This window comes from Adiantum capillus-veneris, chromosome 11, assembly GCF_014529385.1.
Source record: "Adiantum capillus-veneris isolate H3 chromosome 11, ASM1452938v2, whole genome shotgun sequence".
In the NCBI taxonomy this organism is placed as follows: domain Eukaryota; kingdom Viridiplantae; phylum Streptophyta; class Polypodiopsida; order Polypodiales; family Pteridaceae; genus Adiantum; species Adiantum capillus-veneris.
This window is the reverse complement of record NC_140941.1, coordinates 31493354-31513341: the sequence shown is the minus strand read 5'-3', so window position 1 is coordinate 31513341 and position 19988 is coordinate 31493354. Positions and strand designations below refer to the sequence as shown.

At 45.7% G+C, this 19988-nt stretch overlaps 1 protein-coding gene across 1 annotated transcript in view; it reads left to right on the top strand.

Annotated features, from left to right (window-relative positions):
• LOC147447068 (UBX domain-containing protein) overlaps nt 1-19988 on the top strand; it is a 31847-nt gene that overhangs the window by 168 nt on the left and 11691 nt on the right. The window contains exons 2-3 of the mRNA XM_086522969.1: nt 56-1096; nt 1208-1378. Of these exons, the coding sequence (XP_086379095.1) occupies nt 218-1096; nt 1208-1378 (1050 nt within the window). The 5' untranslated portion in view covers nt 56-217. The remainder of the gene's footprint in view (nt 1-55; nt 1097-1207; nt 1379-19988) is intronic.

Below are 19988 nucleotides of genomic sequence, written 5' to 3'. Positions count from 1 at the left end.
CGTTGCACAACGTTTGGGTTTAGGGCCTTAGCCTGATGTTGCTTATGGTCTGTAGGTAGTCGACATAGCCGTCTTCTTCAGAAATACACAGCCACCGTCGGCAGATATTCAGTAGGTTTAGTGGATCTGCTGTCCTTGGATTGCTTTCCGAAGATTCATAGATTGGCTGAAGTACCCTCTGGACCTCGCTGCACGGCAGGGTCCCTCATTGCCCAATATGGCACAGGGTTCTCGTGACAATGATGACAAAGTTGCTCACTTCCAGGCGGTCACAGGCTTGCAAGACTCTTCATTGTGTGCGCAGATCTTACAAGCTTATAATTGGGACCTCGACCTAGCTGTTGGCTCCATGGCTGACGGAGTGGTTCCCGATGATGCAGCATTCACGTCATCTGATAACATTGGAGGCCATACCCTTGATGCCAGTGCAGGCCCGTCCAGTCCTTATGATGATGGTGTGAATCGTGTCAACATGCCTACCGAAGAAGCTCGCCTCGTGAATGCTAACAGAAACCATGCTGTCGTGCCTCATCAAGCAGGGCCTGGTTTGATATGGAGGGTAGCCACTCTCCCCTTTTCAGTTATACGAGGAAGCTATAACGTCATGTATGGTGCTGTTGGCCTTGGTATGTGGATTGCTGGTGGAATCTTGACACATTCACTTGGAGCTCTTGGTTTGGGGGCACAACAGCATGACACACAGAGAGGAGAGGGGGCAAGTCCACTTTTGCCAACTTCATATGGTGCAGTAGAGGCTCTTGATTTTATGAGAAGTTTTGAGCGAGAATACGGTGATTACCATCCCGCGTTTGAGACGACAAGTTTTATGGATGCACTGCGACGGGCAAGAGACCAGTACAAATTCTTGTTTGTATATCTTCATTCCCCAGATCACGAGAACACTCCTCCATTTGTGGTGCAGACACTTTGCTCTGAGTTGGTAGTGCAGTTCCTCAATGAGAATTTTATTGTCTGGGGTGGTAATATAAGGGCCAGTGAAGGATATAGAATGAGCAATAGTTTGAAAGCCTCCACTTTCCCATTCTGTGCAGTTGTCATGGCATCTGCTAATCAGCGGGTTGCCCTTTTGCAGCAGGTCAGTGTTTTGTGTTGGTTCAGTAGGGTGGTTGGAAGCCATTTTCATGAAAGTAGTTTTTTGTGATTCAAACCCTAGCCATGATTCGAATTTCTTGTCTGATCTTGGCAGCTGGATGGACCAAGGTCAGCTGCCAACGTGATATCTGCCTTACAAAAAGTTTTGGAAGAACAAGGTGCTTCACTTGTAGCAGCAAGAATTGAAGAAGAAGAGCGGCAGTTGAATAGGCGTTTGCGTGATGAACAAGATGCTGCTTATCGAGCTGCCCTACAGGCTGATCAGGTACAGTTGTTATATAAGCCCCTCTTTACAGCAGTGTTTTTTTGTTTTATGGTTGTAAACAAAGATTTCTTTATATCCAGCATGGATAGAGTCTCACGCCATTGCCCCTATGGTGAATATTAAAATAAGTATACTCGATCTTTGTTTGTCATGTAATTCAGACCATTTTCTAGTTTTAGCTGCAAGGTCTGTGTAACAATTGTGCCATACATTACAGATTTTTTCCCTTAATCAGCCAATGCCTGAGTCGCGCAACTCAAGTTGGTCTAACATGGGTTTTGTGCAGTATAATGTGTACATGGCACATAATTTATAGTACATGGGCTAAAGCTATGCGAATTTAAACCATCTAGAAGTATGTTTTGGATTCCCTCTTTTACAATATTTAGGTGCTGATGATGTGAGAATGTATTTTTAGGTGTTTCCTGTTAGAATTTGTTTCGATATACGGTCTCTATAAGGAATCAAGAAATTGCCCTTTTGTCTTATGGTTGTGGTGCAAAAATTTGATGTTTGGGAATAAGGTCTTTGCACTTTGTCTCATAAGATTGTGTGAATGATTTCATCTTTGTGTCACCCTTAGAAAATAAATGATTCTCTTGTAAGTATTTCAATTTTTTTGCCTTTCTCAGATTATATAAGAAAATTCAAACTAGTATTTCATTAATTCAATGTAAAAGTCTATCTAGCTTTGTTTATTTTTTGTTTTCATTTGTGGGCTTAATTGATCTAACGTGCAGTTGAGTTAGGTATTCTATTTTGCCTGTGAGAAATCCACTTCACAATACCATATGCCGTGAAATGGTAAGTAACTTATATTGGGATATTCGATTTTGTTATGTTTGGACAAATAGTTCCTTTTCAATGCTCTAGTTAGCCATCTTTTGATGCATTTAAAAGGCCTTTTTTAGTTCCATTTTGGATGGTCTAAAGATATATCTGGGATAATTGTCCGGATAGTTGTCCAACTATAGTCATTCTCTTTTAGCAGGCTCGCGTAAGTGGGCATTTTTCCCATTTTATAAATTTTTGGAGTTTTTGTGGATTTCCCTTGCTGGATATTTTGAGGTCTTCCTTCAACCAGAGCTGGCTCACTATATCTACGTAGCTCCTGTCCACTTTTTGGACATCTTGTATCATTCTACTTTTGGAGCCATTGAGTTACCGACTTCACCTCTCTCTCTCTCTCTCTCTCTCTCTCTCTCTCTCTCTCTCTCTCTTGCACGCGTGTCTCCTCCTCCGCTGCTCACTCTGATATTGTATTAGAGCACTTGGCACTTCTGTAGGATTTTGCCATCACCCTCCTTGCCCTCTTCACGTGCACTCTCCCTTTTGCATTGATCGCTAATGTTAATGTTGCGCTATGTTTTTTTCATTGCTTGCTGCGTAATATTTTGTGTCCCGTCGCCTGGTTGGTTGGAGCACACCCCCCTCCACCCCCGTTGTTACAAACTGGTGACGTGGCAGAGCCACCCGGACACACACTTAGATTGGCTGGCTGACGTGGCAGATAGTACGACATTCCGCGATGTGCGTTGACAGGTGATGGTGGCAGCCTGTACGGATTTTCAAATTGTGCTGATGCTTTTTTTGCCAGCTTTTGGGACCAATAGCTTTTGGAACTTATTACTTTTGAGTTTGAAGCTTGTGGGGCTCTGCTTTTAGCAACCCTTTGTAACTCTTTATAAGTGGCCTTAGGGGCTGGCTCTGTAGAGCATCTGGACGCAGATTATGAGAGTGAGCACCCGTGGGCTCAATTGTACTTTGCTCAAAGATTAATATAAAAATAAATACCGAAAGGGGCGCTAGTCTTTGGGGCCAATATCTCTTAGCACGGAACTACGTCGGGCCGTGTCGACTTTCTTATGATCTGTGAATAAGTTTGAAGTGAATCTCTGCTGTGTCGCGGTAGAATCTTGACGTGGGGTTACAGTGGTATCAGAGCACGGCCGATTTCTCTTCTATGGGGAAATCCGATCCCTTATCTCGCGACACTTATGGATTCCGAAAATAATCAGTCGACTTCTTCTGCATCCGCTTGTGGGAGGACACCACACAGAAGACTTAAACGAATTAACAGAGGAAGAGTACATGCTACCTCGGCCTACACAATATGAACTTCAAGAGATGCAACGTTGGCAGCAGGTTGACGAGTGCACGAAGCAGATGATTCAGTTTGTGAAAGACCCTCAATTTGCAAAATTTTTGTCGCAGCAATCCATCGTTGAAGTGCACACTCAATGGCAGAAAGCCACCAAACCACCAATCAAACCGACAATCAAGAAACCTCCTTCTACAAGGATGTTTATAGAACAAGAACTTCAAGAGGTGGTTCAGACTTAGATCAGTCAGCTTTTGGACACGAGGAATCAATCCAAAAAGCAATTGAAAAAGCGCAAGAAGGGGACTGACTACCCTGGTTATTTGGGCCGTCAATCTTCTTTTGCTTTTGCAAGAAAGCAGAAGTGTGTACGCTTTGAAGGACTACCCAATTCTTCTTCTTCCTCTTCTTCTAACAACTCGAGCGAGGAGGAGAGAAAGGGAAAATGTCTCAAACTGCTGACTTGTCAAGCCCTAAAGAATGGAGCCAACTTGCATATCCTGGTCGAGGGGCCTAAACCCTAAGAAGAACAAGCAACAACAGAAGAAGAAGTCCTACCAACTTATGGGGACCCCGTCTGATGGGGCTCAGGTGACAAAGGATTAAAATAAAGCAGGACACACACACAGAGAGAATTGTGTAGAATCTGATGACGTGGCAGTTGTACGGACGCTCCGCGTTTTGCGTTGAATGCTGACGTTGCAGTTGTACGAAATTTTGTGATTTACGTTGGCAGCTTTTTGGCATTGCTTTTGGACCAAAAGCTTTTGAGTTCGAAGGCTTTCATGTAAACTGCTTTTCATAGGCCAAGGGTCTTTAAACATGAGGCCAAGGGCTCATTCTCTAGCATGCTTCCTAGAGAAGGTGCAGAGTCTGGAGTACCGGCTTGTACTGTGTTGATGCAATCTAAAGAAATACCAAAAGGGGCGCCAAGGTTTGTGGCCAATACTCTCTGGGGTGGAATTCTGCCACTCCGTGTCGCGTGTCAGTTCAGTTGTTATTGAAGTGCTAAAAGTCTGTTCTTTTCTATTTGCACGTGGTGCCTGTCTTGTGACAGTGGTATCATAGCATCTTGTGACAGTGGTATCAGAGCATCAGGCGTGTGCTTTTCTTAAAGCATACCGGTCCTACAAAAGAGCATACAGAGCAAACCAAAACCATCGGAATTTTATGTGAAGTATACATCGCGCATCGGGCGCGCTCCCGTCTTCACCGCTCATGTCTTACAGGGCATAGATCACTTGCAAGAGAAGGATCCAAGATTTGTTTCAAGTCACTGTTTTTCTCAAAAGCAGTGCCATGCAGATGTTGATGTCTATAGCTACCAAGCCGCACACGCCAAGGACTTGGCAAGCTTTCAAGAAAATTTTTGCCCGAAGTTATATGGTTTCTGACATCTTCCTTTGGAGTGCAACTACTGGCAGAGTGGGGTATCTTGAAATGCTTGCTATGGAAACCCTAACAGATTATAACTTGAAATTTCTCGACATCTCTCAGTAGATGTCTCTTCACGAGTAGCTGACCTTGGAGGTCCAGTGCGATTGCTATCTTGGGACTACCATCGCTGCTAAAGAAACACTGTCTGTCCAAGAATTGATGAACCATCCTGTGCTCGGCTACGACCTTATGGAATGAACCTAACTCCCTAATTTTCGGTGTAGGTTTCAGGATGGAAAGTGAGTCAGCTTTTCGAGCTCGATTGATGTCGAGATTGCTTTTTAAGTTTGAAATCTGTTTTGAGAACTTGTTTGGTGATCTTGTTTGGAATTTGTTTGAAATGGATGGTATCTGTTTTGAACGTGTTTTGGTGCCGATTTGAAATGTTTGACGCTGGTTTTAATACTGGTTTCATTGATTGGTGATTTTACTCCTGGGTGTAGTGACAAATGATGTTTGAGAATGCTTGCTCGTTCATACTCATGGCCCGGACCCTTGGGGTTATTTGCGGGGGGAGTATTGAATGATTGAAAAGTGTTGTTTTTACTCATAGCCCAGACCCTTGTGGTTATTTACAGGGGGAGTATTGTTGTTATTTCCTCATGGACCGGACCTGCATTGTTATTTACGGGGGGAGTATTAAGAAGTCTAAGTAGTGGTTACTCTCAGCACCTGCAAACGACGCAGACTGCGGTCTGGGAGGCGTTTGATTGTAAAACTTGCATAGTTACAGGGGACGGGGGGGACGAGTCCTAGGGTCGTGGGACGCCCGTAACTCGACCGGGGACGCCATGGGACGGTCGGATTTTCGGCAGGACGGACGGGTCGCAGGCTGCCGGACCGGAACGGACCGGGAACGGATTTTTTCAGGCGGGGAAAAAAAATCAAATTTTGAAAAAACTGACCGTTTAAAACGGCCAGTTGCAGCCAACAACCATATTTTGGGGGGGGGGGGGGGGGGGGGGTTTGGCCCTTGGGAGGCTATAAAAGCCCCCTTGGGCCTCTTATTCCTTCAAGCTCTCTTCTCTACTCAAGCTGTACGACTACGCACCGTACGGTCTACGGTCTACCTTCTAGAGGCTTCTAAGCCTTCTACACTCTACCCTTGAGTCTCCACTCTCTCCCTCTTCTACCCACTTTGAAGCTCTCCTCTACTCTCTCTGCACACAAGCTCTCCTCTAACTCCTCTAACTTCTAAGCTCTACTCTCTCGAGTCTCTCCACCATCATGTCATCTCAAGCCAACTCCGCTTCTCAAGCCGGCTCTCCTCGAAGGAGGCCCGCCGTGCAAACATGGTCGTGGTGGGATGAAGTCGACTTTAGCACGCGTGGCAAAGGTGGCGGTGCAAGACCATGGACATGCAAGCTATGCTCGTACAAGAGAACGGGTGGTTCAAACAAAGTGCGAGCCCATCTTCTTCATGAATCTGGTCACGAGGTGAAGTTTTGTCCTTGAGTAACTCCGGAGAAGAGGTTGGGATCTTCTTGAGAAGCTCACAGTGTATGAGGTCGCGGAAGCGACCAAGAGGGACCGTTTTGTTGCCGTTGGTCCCTCCGCCACTGCGACACCGTGAGAGCAAAGGGAAGCCAACCTTGACGACATCTTTCGAGCCTTCAAGACAAATGCATCTACACTGTCCTCTTCCGTTCCGCATCGCCAAAGCACCCTCAACGAAAATTGGAATCCTAATTGAAGGAAGAGGTGGATAGGTCGGTTGCCTGATTCTTCTTCCACGACCACATTGCCTTCCATGCTTCGCGGTGAGTTTCTCTTGGCATATGCACATTGCAATCTTCCATTTTGTATTCATAATGGGTTCTAACTTCTCGACTCTCGACTCTCCATACTAACACAACATGCTCTATTTTGTGTGGATAGGTCTCCATACTTTCGAACCATGGTTACGAAAATAGGGGAATATGGCTCCTCTTATGTGCCACCTTCATCGAAGAGGCTTCGCAACACCCTCCTTGACAAAAAGAAGCTTGCGTGGAGCAAGCGGCCCAAGCAACAAAGGATTTGTGGGAGACCAATGGTGTCTCTCTCCTTGTAGATGGATGGAGCGACACCCGCAAGCGGTCCATCCACGGAGTGGTGGCCTACTCGGGGGAGAATGTCCTTTGTATGGTTTGCAGATGGAGAGGCGTCAAATAGGGCAGCCGGGGCTATCATTGAGGACATGTATCCCAGCATCCATGTCACATTTTGCATGGCGCATTGCGTCAATAACCTCCTCAAGGACATAGGGAACTTGTCATGGATTTCACCCACCATTGGTGACGCCTCTCGAATTGTGTCCTTTGTGCTCAACCATCAAAAAGTGCGCCATGAATTCTCAAAGAGGAGCCACTTGTTCTTGCTCAAATATTCAGAGACAAGATTTGCATTCAATTGGCTTATGCTAGGCCGCTTGTCTACATGTGGCGGAGCCTTAAGGGGCCTCTTTCTCAGTGATGAGGTCCAGGCCATGCCGGAGTCTACATCAGCAACATGATTGAAATGCCGAGAATGGGCCGTCGACGTCGCTTGGTGGGAGGAGGTGAAGACTCTTGATGCCATGGTCAAGCCTATTCTACATGTCACAAGGTGATGACGTGGCGAACAACAGAAACCCTAATTTTTGCCAAAAACCCTAAAATTCTTGCAAACCCTAATTTCCGCCAAAAACCCTAATTTCCGGAAATCGCGGAGGCGGAATATTATTATTATTATTTTTTGGGGGAAATTTTGAGCGACGCAAATCTAAGCTTTTCGCTTTGATTTGGGAGAAAGAAAGAGAAAAAGAGAACTTGCTTTTTACTGACTCTCATTGACAGAGAGAGAATCTGCTTTTGCTTTCAAGCTTTTGGGGCTCTGCTTTTGGGCATCCCTTGTAACCTTTAAATTAGTGGTGAGGGCCTCACTTCTCAGAGTATCTGGACGCATAGTCTGAGAGTGAAACCCTAACCGCTCTCTTGTACTTTGATGATTGATTAATACAAAAAGAAATACCGAAAGGAGCGCCAGTCTTTGGGGCCAATATCTCTAGGCACGAAACTCTGCCGGGCCAGTGCAAATCTATTGTGATCTGTGAATTGTTTTGAAGTGGTTATTTGGTGCTGTCGCGGTTGATTCTTGACTTGGAGTGTCCAAGTCTGTTACAGTGGTATCAGAGCACAACCGATTTCTCTTCTATGGGAAATTCGATCCCTGAATTTTTTTCTGCGGCACCTATGGCTTCGGGCAATGATCAGTCGACTCCCTCTGCATCTGGAGATGCAGGCTGGGATCACAACGAAGATTCTTGCAGAGAGTATGGCCGGCCTCGGCCTACTCAAGCGGAGCAAAGAGAGATGACGCATCGTCAATTGATCGGCGATGCAACGAAGATGATGCTCAGTTTTGCCAAGGACCCGAAGATGGCAAAATATATGAACCAGACCTCTTTGGAAGAGGTACAGATGGAGTGGCAGAGAACCACGACACCACTCCCGAAACCTGCTCTCAAGAAACCTTTTGCCTCCAAGAAATATACGGAGAAGGAACTGGAGAACGTGGTTGATGCACGGATTGCTCAGCTTTTTGACGTGCAAAAGAAAGCCAAAAAGCACCGCAAAAAAAACAGAAGAAAAGCGCTGACTTCCTGGGATATTTGGGTCGTCAATCGACTTTTGACAAGGCAAAGAAACAGAAGAAGCGTGTTTGATTTGAAGGAGTACCTAGTTCTTCTTCTTCTTCTTCTTCTTTTGACAGTTCTTCTAGCTCTTCAGATTCAAGCGAAGAAGACAGAAAAGGTAAAAAGCAAAGCAAGAAACAAAGCTTCGGAAAGGGCAAGAAAAAGGCAAAGAAGGCTACATCTCGCCCAGAGACTGACAGTTCTACTGAGGACTCGTCTACAGACAGCTTAGATTCCGATGATGGAAACTTTTATGCGAACAAGAAGAATTTTTTACAAAGCCAACCAGTATGACTTTCTCGAAGATGAAAGCAAGAAAGTCCGAGAGTTTAAGGAAGGTGGCCACTCGATCAAGTTTGATACTTTTTCAGGATACTCGGATGCTTCGAAGGCTTTGTCTTTTTTCAGCAGTTTGACATCGCTTTCACGGGAGGACGCTATTCAGAGCACTCCAAGATTCGGAGAGCTGCCTCTTACTTTAAGGGGAACGTTGGAACTTGGTGGTCCACGCTTCTATTAAGCAAGACTGTGCCAGTTACATGGTTGAAATTCAAGAGGCTTTTTATTTCTTCTTGGTTGACTCAAGAGTTTGAGCGAGATATACGAGCTGCTTGGAACCATCTCCGGATGACCAAGAGCGATACAGTGAATTCTTATTGTGAAAGATTCTGGAGCTCTTTTCTACCCGCCTCTTCATTCAAGAAGATCTCGTTCACAGAACAGATGTACGGTTTACCTTGGGTCTACCTACAGAGATCCGAGATCACTGCTTGGAACAGAAGTCAGCTTCTATTCAGGAGTCGATGAGTCATGCGAAGCGGGGCTTTGCCATTCACTCTCGCAGTTTGACCTACCCCACAGATAAGGCCATGACACAACGAGCCGAACAGACTTGTGGGAATGAAAGTAGAAAGAAAAAGAGCAACTGAGAGAAAAAAAGATGCACGACCCAAGCTTACTCCTGAGGAGAGAGCTCGCTTCATCAGAGAGGGGAAGTGCTTTGGATGCGGGGAACATGGACATATCTCCGCGAAGTGCCCTAAAAAGGCACAGAAAGAATAGAATGATAAAGATGACCACAGGTCTGAGAGTTAGAGAGTAGCTGAGGAATGTGGCAAAAAAGGCAGATAGAAAAGCAGAACTGGTACCACATGGCGTGGGACTTGCACCGAATCAAATGAATGAAAGTGCAAACTTTGTCGCTTTTTGGGGCAAAGTGAAGGATCAGGAAGCTCTTTTGAAGGAGCCAAGGCCAACTTCTTTTCACTTGGAATTGGCGGCTCGATTTTGAATTACGCCCGACAGACTGACGCCACAGGCGGAGGTAGTTCGACTGGCACCCGAATGGGATGTTGCCATTACACCGAGCATTGGCAAACTTCGTTTGCAATGACAGGGGTGTTCAGGGCACGCGAGTGACGTTCTACTCAGGATCCCTTGGTACCAGAAGAACTACGCCGTGGTTGACTACCGGGCCGAGAAAGCGACTTTGATAAATGAAGGGCTTAGAGATTGTACTTGATGAACTTCAGTTTCTTACTCATTCTTTTAGAAGAGAACTGAACGATGAATAAAGGTTGAATATGTTTTGACCTGATCAAAAGAACGCCAAGCTTTTTCTCCACACTCATGCCGATTGCTTTTCAGAGGGCCTGAAGATCAAACCATTGATCTGATACCTGGAATCACGCCACGGAATCGGCCACCTTATCGTGTGAGCCGAATACAGAATGAAAAGATTATGAACCCAGTGAAAGATCTCTTGGAAAAGGGTCTTGTCTAGCCTAGTACTTCACCGTATTGCTCTCCAGTGTTGTTGGTTTTGAAGAAAGACGGATCTTGGAGAATGTGCATCGATTATAGCACTCAACGAAATCACCATCAAGAACAGATTTCCGATTCCTAGGATCGATGATATACTCGACAAGTTACAGGGATCCTCGTCCTTTAGCAGGATTGACTTGAAGAGTGGATATCATCAGATCAGGATAGCGCCAGGAGATGTCTACAAGACTGCTTTTCGGACGACTTTTGGGTTATTTGAGTTTTTGGTGATGCCTTTTGGCTTAACCAATGCTCCTGCGACATTTAACCGGATGATGGACAGGATTTTTCGAGAGTACAGGCTATTTGTTGGCACTTTCTTTGACGACATCATTGTTTTCTCCAAGAATGAGGCAGAACACAGGGATCGTCTGCTTCAAGTCTTTCAGGCATTACGAGATCACACGTTAGTGATTAATGCAAAGAAAAGTGAATTTTTCCTACCAGAGATACACTTTTTGGGACACATTGTGTCAGCAGCAGGAGTGCAAATGGACCCGGCCAAGATAGAGACTATCCGTGATTGGCCCGATTTGAGGAATGTCCATGAAGTTAGAAGCTTCTTGGGACTGTGTTCGTACTACAGGCGGTTCATACGAAAGTTTGCAGAGGTTGCTTCCCCTTTGCATACCTTGACACAGAAAGGAGTACCTTTTTCGTGGAGACCCACAGAGGTGATTGCCTTTCAGACACTGAAAGAGAAATTGACTACGGGACCTATTTTGACTTTGTCGGACTTGCAGAAGTCATTTGAAGTATATTGTGATGCTTGTGGTTGTAGTCTGGGTGCGGTCTTGATGCAAGAAGGCCATGTCATAGCTTACGAGAGCCGTTTGTTCTCTAGGCCGGAGATGACAGCACAGGTCTATGAGAAAGAGCTATTTGCGGTTATCCATGCTCTTACTCAATGGCGGCATTACCTCCTCGGAGCGGATTTTACTGTCTTTACAAACCATTAGAGTTTGCGCTACTTCTTGTCACAGAAGCAACTTTCGTAAAAGTAGATGCGGTGGGCGAACATCTTGTCACAGTTCCACTTCCAGATTGTCCATGTGCAGGGACAAAAGAATGTGGTGGCAGATGCTTTGTCTCGGAAACCGTTGGTTCTGGCTGTTTCCGCGATACATCATAGGAGCTTCAAGGATATGGTCGATCAGTGTGCCACAAATACAAAATTTGCAGATATTTTCACACGGATACGGGATGGGGAGACAGTAGCTGGATACTCCCTTCGGGAAGGCTACTTGATGAAAAAGACTATGTTGTGCGTTACACAGCCGTTGAGGGAAAAGGTTATGACTGAATGCCACTGTCCACCTTTTATGGGTCACCGCGGCATTGCTACCACCATGAAGGGGGTAGAGAAATACTTCTTCGGGCCGAGACTCAAAAAGGATGTGGAAGAGTTTGTGCGCAGTTGCTTGGTATGCCAGAAGGTCAAGTTTGACAGGCATAAGGCACAGGGATTGTTACAGCCTTTACCCGTACCCACCCACCCCTGGGAAAGTATTGCAATGGATTTCATTTTTTTGATCTCCCGAGAACACAGAATGATCACGATGATTTTCCGATTACATGGCACGTCTGAGACGATTCTCTCCGACAGAGACCCCAGATTTATGAGTTGGTTTTGGAAGGCTTGTAGCCATGCATTGGCAAAGTCTACGAAGCCATGGATCGGATGATAGAGGCACTTGAGAAGCTTGTGCTTGACCCTGTTCAGTATGCGGAGATTCATGGCTTGTGTGAGTTGAGGTGGAATGGATACTACTCTCCACTTCATGCGGCAGCTTATGTGCTTGACCCTAAGTTTCAGGGAAGGCGTCAAGAGACCGACAAGGAGGTGAGCAAAGGATGGCGGCTTGCATTGGAGCGCCTTGAGCCTAGCAGTGACACTAGGCGCAATATTAGAGACGAGCTACTCAACTACAGGCAAAAGAAGGGTTCCTATGGATGTGTAGATGCACAGCTTGATCGCAACAAGATTGGCTCGGTTTTGTGGTGGGAGGACTATGGAGGAGATGGCCCACATTTGCAGCGCTTGGCTGTTCGTGTCCTTAGCCAAGCATGTACCACTAGTTGCTTGGAGCAACTATGGAGTGTGTACAGCCACATTGCCTCTAAGAAGAGGAATCGCCTCGGGGTCGAGAGGGCCAATGATTTGGTGTTTGTGAGCGCTAACTTGCGCATGCTTGCCAAGAGCGTCACACACAAGGCAGATCCCTTCACGGAGTGGGAGATGGCACAAGAGAATCCATCTATGGCAGATACACTTTTGGAGGAGCTAGAGGAGGACTTCGAGCCTCAATGCGAGCCTCCCGAGCCCTCATACGTCGTTGACGACCTCGACTACGACGACGATATGGAGATTCAGTAGGCGAGCACTTCTTGAGTTTGATGATCATTGATCACTCTCGACTCTCGAGTCTAGACTCTTGAGTCTACGACTCTACCTACTACATAGCCCTTTGTACTTTTTGTTATCCTTGAGGCTTGTCCTAAGTCCTTTAGGCTTTTTGACTCTTGAGCCCTTGTGGCATGCACTTCTCATTTTGTATCCATCGATGTTTTATTAGCACATTTCCGCCTATATGACTTGTGTTCTTTGGTCTATTTAGTGTAAATTTGTGGTCAAAGTGATGCTCTTATGTGTGTGGCATGTGTGTAGGTCAAAAAATCATAGTAACAGGGGACGTCCTTTTTCGGGGTTCTCGTCCCCACTTTTCAATCCCCACTTGCCGTCCCGTCCTCTTTTTTCTACTAAAAATCCATTTGAGCCCCGTCCCCCGTCCTGGAATGCGTCCCTTGTGACTATGCAAAAAATGCCAAAAAAACTCTCTTTTTTTTGTCGTTCCGATCCCCGTCCCTGTTTCCTCACTTTTGTCGCCCCGTCCTCGTCCCCGTCCCCGTCCCCGTCCCCGTTCCCGACCCCGACCCGCCGTCCCATGTAACTATGTGTAAAAGGCCTCTATATCTCATGGCCCAGACCTTTTAGGTTATTTGGGGGAGGAGTGATGAGGGAGTTGTTGAACAGCTCATGGCAAAACCTGGATGGTTATTTGTAGGGGGACTGCTCATTGACGGCTTTATGTTTCTATGTCTTGTAACATGCATATGTAAGCATTTGTGTTGCATTGTGATGTGCCAACTATTGAATATTCCTAATTGGATGAGATTGCTTGGCTATGTAATTTTAGTGCATCAAGACATGTAACAAACTTGGACACTCCAAGTCAAGAATCAACCGCGACAGCACCAAATAACCACTTCAAAACAATTCACAGATCACAATAGATTTGCACTGGCCCGGCGGAGTTCCGTGCCTAGAGATATTGGCCCCAAAGACTGGCGCCCCTTTCGGTATTTCTTTTTGTATTAATCAATCATCAAAGTACAAGAGAGCGGTTAGGGTTTCACTCTCAGACTCTGCGTCCAGATGCTCTGAGAAGTGAGGCCCTCACCACTAATTTAAAGGTTACAAGGGATGCCCAAAAGCAGAGCCCCAAAAGCTTTTAAAATCAAAAGCATCAGTTCTCTCTCTCTCTTAGAGAGTCTTTTCTCTTTTTTTTTTTATAAAAAAAAAGCAAAAGCAAAATTCGCGTCGCTCATCATTTTCCAAATTTTTTTTTTTTTTTTTTAATAATCCGTCTCCGCGATTTCCGGAATTTAGGGTTTTTGGCAAAAATTAGGGTTTGCAGGAATTTTAGGGTTTCTGGCAGAAATTAGGGTTTCTGCTGTCCGCCACGTCATCACTTTGTGACATACCCCCCTCTTGAAAGCATTGTAATCGACCGCGATTACGCCTGCAAAACCGACAAAAGCCATAAACCGTCTTAGCAGACACTGACTGTTAGTACCTACGTACTAGGAACACACATCTAGCACATGTACAAAATCGACAGTCACATCACACGACATCACAGGACATCACCAGACATCACAGGACATCACATGACATTCAACATTCATTCGGATCTTAGACCATGATTTATCGGCAATGTAGCTAGCAATCACATCTAGGTCCAATCGGGACCTCATCGATGTCCGATTGACTAACCCCTATTGCAACCATGTCTATTCGAGATCAATCAGACCAAAATGCTGCAGTCATTTCGGCTATCAGTTCCTGCACTCACAAGAAGTCAAGAACAAATCAGTATCATAATCAGGAATTCCATTTCATAAAGTCATCCAGCAGAATACTGTCAGCTCTCAGTATCCCTGAAGCTCAAAGAGACATCAGTGACTTTAGTATCAAAATCGAGGCATCTGTTGACAAAGGAGTGGAGTGACTCCCCTCTTGTGCATCCCACTGCACCAGATCTTCGGCCAAGCTGAGTTCTGGGTTCCGTTTGGAGTAGACTATGCTAAACCAAAACATCGAGGTAAAGTTTCACAATCCGAGGAGTATCTGCTAGGTCCTCCTCCTCCATCCACTTCGCATCAAATGCAGGAAAGTTCTTGAACTTAACCAAGAACCGCCTTCGGACTTTACCTTTCTTCGTATCATTATGTGCCAAAATCTGTTCAGGAACAAGGATCTCCTCGTTTTCTTCCACTTTGGGTTGCTCATCGGGCTCCCCATCATCAGGCACATCACCCTTAATAGGTTTCAAGAGACTCACATGCAATGCATTGTGAATCCTCCAAGTATCTGGCAGTTTCAATCGGAAGGAGACATCATTTATCTTGTCAGTAATCTGGAAAGGTCCGTAGTATCACATACTAAGCTTTGGAAAAAGCCTCTCCTTTCCCTTTTTCTTTCTTAGGCGTGCCTTCTCAAAAGTAAGAGCACCCAATCATCCTCCTTCAGTTTCCAGTCGCGACGATGGCGATCCGCTGCCTTTTTCTGTCGTTCTTGAGACTTCTGTAAAGTCTCGCAAACCTTGGCAAAAGCCGTATCCAAATCTCGCGAATATTCATCCGCTTCAAATTTCTAATCTTTCGTGCTCAGGAAGGATGGAACCTTCGTAGCAGTTTCAACAATCTCTCATGGCGTCTTCCCCGTCGAAGAGTGTATCGTGTTATTGTAGGCAAATTCCACCAAAGGTAAGTTCTTTTCCCATTGAGTCTTCTGATGCGAGATACAAGACTTCAATAAATCTAAAATCACTGAATTGGCAATCTCAGATTGCCCGTCAGTCTGCAAGTGGAACGATGACGAGAACTGCAACCGCGTGCCAATGTTCTCCCAAATTGCCTTCCAAAACAAACTCATAAATCTGGGGTCTCTGTCGAAGACAATCGTCTCAGACGTGCCATGTAATCGAAAAATCATCGTGATCATTTTGTATTCTCGGGAGATAAAAAAAAATGAAATCCATTTCAATATTTTCCCAGGGGCGGGTGGGTATGGGTAAAGGCTGTAACAATCCTTGTGCCTTATGCCTGTCAAACTTGACCTTCTGGCATACCAAGCAACTGCGCACAAACTCTTCCACATCCTTCTTCAGTCTCCGCCAAAAGAAATCTCTCTCTACCCCTTTCATGGTGGTAGCAATGCCGCGGTGACCCGTAAAAGGTGGACAATGGCAATCAGTCATAACCTTTTCCCTCAACGGCTGTGTAACGCACAACATAGTCTTTTCCATCAAGTAGCCTTCCCGAAGGGAGTATCCAGCTACTGTCTCCCCATCCCGTATCCGTGTGAAAATATCTGCAAAACCTGTATCTGTGGCATACTAATCGACCATATCCTTGAAGCTCCTATGATGGATCGCGGAAATAGCCAGAACCAACGGTTTCCGAGACAAAGCATCTGCCACCACATTCTTCTGTCCCTGCACATGGATAATCTGGAAGTGGAACTATGACAAGATGTTCGCCCACCGCATCTGCTTTTCCGAAAGCTGCTTCTGTGACAAGAAGTAGCGCAAACTCTGATGGTCTGTAAAGACAATAAAATCCGCTCCGAGTAGGTAATGCCGCCACTGAGTAAGAGCATGGATAACCGCCAAAAGCTCTTTCTCATAAATCTGTGCTGTCATCTCTGGCCTAGAGAACAAACGGCTCTCGTAAGCTATGACATGGCCTTCTTGCATCAAGACCGCACCCAGACTACGACCACAAGCATCACAATATACTTCGAATGACTTCTGCAAGTCCGGCAAAGTCAAAATAGGTCCCGTAGTCAATTTCTCTTTCAATGTCTGAAAGGCAGTCACCTCTGTGGGTCCCCACGAAAAAGGTACTCCTTTCTGTGTCAAGATATGCAAAGGGGAAGCAACCTCTGCAAACTTTCGTATGAACCGCCTGTAGTACGAACACAGTCCCAAGAAGCTTCTAACTTCATGGACATTCCTCAAATCGGGCCAATCACGGATATTCTCTATCTTGGCCGGGTCCATTCGCACTCCTGCTGCTGACACAATGTGTCCCAAAAAGTGTATCCATGGTAGGAAAAAAATTCACTTTTCTTTGCATTAATCACTAGCGTGTGATCTCGTAATGCCTAAAAGACTTGAAGCAGATGATCTCTGTGTTCTGCCTCATTCTTCGAGAAAACAATGATGTCGTCAAAGAAAGTGCCAACAAATAGCCTGTACTCTCGAAAAATCCTGTCCATCATCCGGTTAAATGTCGCAGGAGCATTGGTTAAGCCAAAAGGCATCACCAAAAACTCAAATAACCCAAAAGCCGTCCGAAAAGCTGTCTTGTAGACATCTCCTGGTGCTATCCTGATCTGATGATATCCACTCTTCAAGTCAATCCTGCTAAAGCACGAGGATCCCTGTAACCTGTCGAGTATATCATCGATCCTAGGAATCGGAAATCTGTTCTCGATGGTGATTTCGTTGAGAGTGCTATAATCGATGCACATTCTCCAAGATCCGTCTTTCTTCAAAACCAACAATACTGGAGAGCAATACGGTGAAGTACTAGGCTGGACAAGACCCTTTTCCAAGAGGTCTTTCACTTGGTTCATAATCTCTTCATTCTGTACTCGGCTCACACGATAAGGTGGCCGATTCGGTGGCGTGCTTCCAGATATCAAATCAATGGTATGATCTCAGGCCCTCTCAAAAGCAATCGGCATGAGCGTGGAGAAAAAAAAATCTTGGCGTTCTTTTCTTCAGGTCAAAACATATTCAACCTTTATCCATCGTTCAGTTCTCCCAAAAGAATGAGTAAGAAAACTGAAGTTCATCAAGTACAATCTCTAAGCCCTTCATTTATCAAAGTCGCTTTCTCGGCCCGGTAGTCAACCACGGCGTAGTTCTTGTGGTACCAAGGGATCTCGAGTAGAATGTCACTCACGTGCCCTGAACACCCCTATCATTGCAAACGAAGTTTGCCAATGCTCGGTGTAATGGCAACATCCCATCCGGGTGCCAATCGAACTACCTCCGCCTGTGGCGTCAGTCTGTCGGGCGTAGTTCCAAATCGAGCCGCCAATTCCAAGTGAAAAGAAGTTGGCCTTGGCTCCTTCAAAAGAGCTTCCTGATCCTTCACTTTGCCCCAAAAAAAAAAACGGCAAAGTTTGTACTTTCATTCATTTGATTCGGTGCAAGTCCCACGCCATGTGGTACCGGTTCTACTTTTCTATCTGCCTTTTCTGCCACATTCCTCAGCTGCTCTCAAACTCTCAGACCTGTCGTCGTCTTTATCATTCTGTTCTTTCTGTGCCTTATCAGGGCACTTCGCGGAAATATGTCCATGTTCCCCGCATCCAAGGCACTTCCCCTCTCTGATGAAGCGAGCTCTCTCCTCAGGAGTAAGCTTGGGTCGTGCATCCTTTTTTTCTCTGGGTTGCTCTTTTTCATTCTACTTTCATTCCCAGAAGTCTGTTCGGCTCGTTGTGTCATGGCCTCATCTGTGGGGTAGGTCAGACTGCCAGAGTGAATGGCAAAGCCCCGCTTCGCATGACTCATCAACTCCTGAATAGAAGCTGACTTCTGTTCCAAGCAGTGATCTCGGATCTCTGTAGGTAGACCCAAGGTAAACCGCTCAATTTGTTCTCTGAACGAGATCTTCTTGAATGAAGAGGCGAGTAGAAAAGAGCTCCAGAATCTTTCACAATAAGAATTCACTGTATCGCTCTTGGTCATCCGGAGATGGTTCCAAGCAGCTCGTATATCTCGCTCAAACTCTTGAGTCAACCAAGAAGAAATAAAAAGCCTCTTGAATTTCAACCATGTAACTGGCACAGTCTTGCTTAATAGAAGCGTGGACCACCAAGTTCCAACGTTCCCCTTAAAGTAAGAGGCAGCTCTCCGAATCTTGGAGTGCTCTGAATAGCGTCCTCCCGTGAAAGCGATGTCAAACTGCTGAAAAAAGACAAAGCCTTCGAAGCATCTGAGTATCCTGAAAAGTATCAAACTTGATCGAGTGGCCACCTTCCTTAAACTCTCGGACTTTCTTGCTGTTATCTTCGAGAAAGTCATACTGGTTGGCTTTGTAAAAATTCTTCTTGTTCGCATAAAACTTTCCGTCATCGGAATCTGAGCTGTCTGTAGACGAGTCCTCAGTAGAACTGTCAGTCTCTGGGCGAGATGCAGCCTTCTTTGCCTTTTTCTTGCCCGTTCCGAAGCTTTGTGTCTTGCTTTGCTTTTTGCTTTTTTTCTGTCTTCTTCGCTCTAATCCGAGGAGCTAGAAGAACTGTCAGAAGAAGAAGAAGAAGAACTGGGTACTGCTTCAAATCGAACACGCTTCTTCCGTTTCTTTGCTTTGTCGAATGTCGACTGACGACCCAAATATCCCGGGAAGTCAGTACCTTTGTTCTGCTTTTTGCCGTGCTTTTTGCCGTGCTTTTTGCCTTTCTTTTGCACGTCGAAAAGCTGAGCAATCCGTGCATCAACCACGTTCTCCAGTTCCTTCTCCGTATATTTCTTGGAGGTAGAAGGTTTCTTGAGAGCGGGTTTCGGGAGTGGTGTTGTGGTTCTCTGCCACTCCATCTGTACCTCTCCCAAAGAGGTCTGGTTCATATATTTTGCCATCTTCGGGTCCTTGGCAAAATTGAGCATCATCTTTGTTGCATCGCTTATCAACTGGCGACGCTCTATCTCTCGCCGCTCCGCCTAAGTAGGCCAAGGCGGGCCATACTCTGTGCCTGAATCTTCGTTGTGATCCCAGCCCGCATCTCCAGATGCAGAGGGAGTCGACTGATCATTGCCTGAAGCCATAGGTGCCGCGGAAAAAAAATTCGGAGATCGGATTTCCCATAGAAGAGAAATCGGCCGTGCTCTGATACCACTGTAACAAACTTGGACACTCCAAGTCAAGAATCAACCGCGACAGCACCAAATAACCACTTCAAAACAATTCACAGATCACAATAGATTTGCACTGGCCCGGCGGAGTTCCGTGCCTAGAGATATTGGCCCCAAAGACTGGCGCCCCTTTCGGTATTTCTTTTTGTATTAATCAATCATCAAAGTACAAGAGAGCGGTTAGGGTTTCACTCTCAGACTCTGCGTCCAGATGCTCTGAGAAGTGAGGCCCTCACCACTAATTTAAAGGTTACAAGGGATGCCCAAAAGCAGAGCCCCAAAAGCTTTTAAAATCAAAAGCATCAGTTCTCTCTCTCTCTTAGAGAGTCTTTTCTCTTTTTTTTTTTATAAAAAAAAAGCAAAAGCAAAATTCGCGTCGCTCAT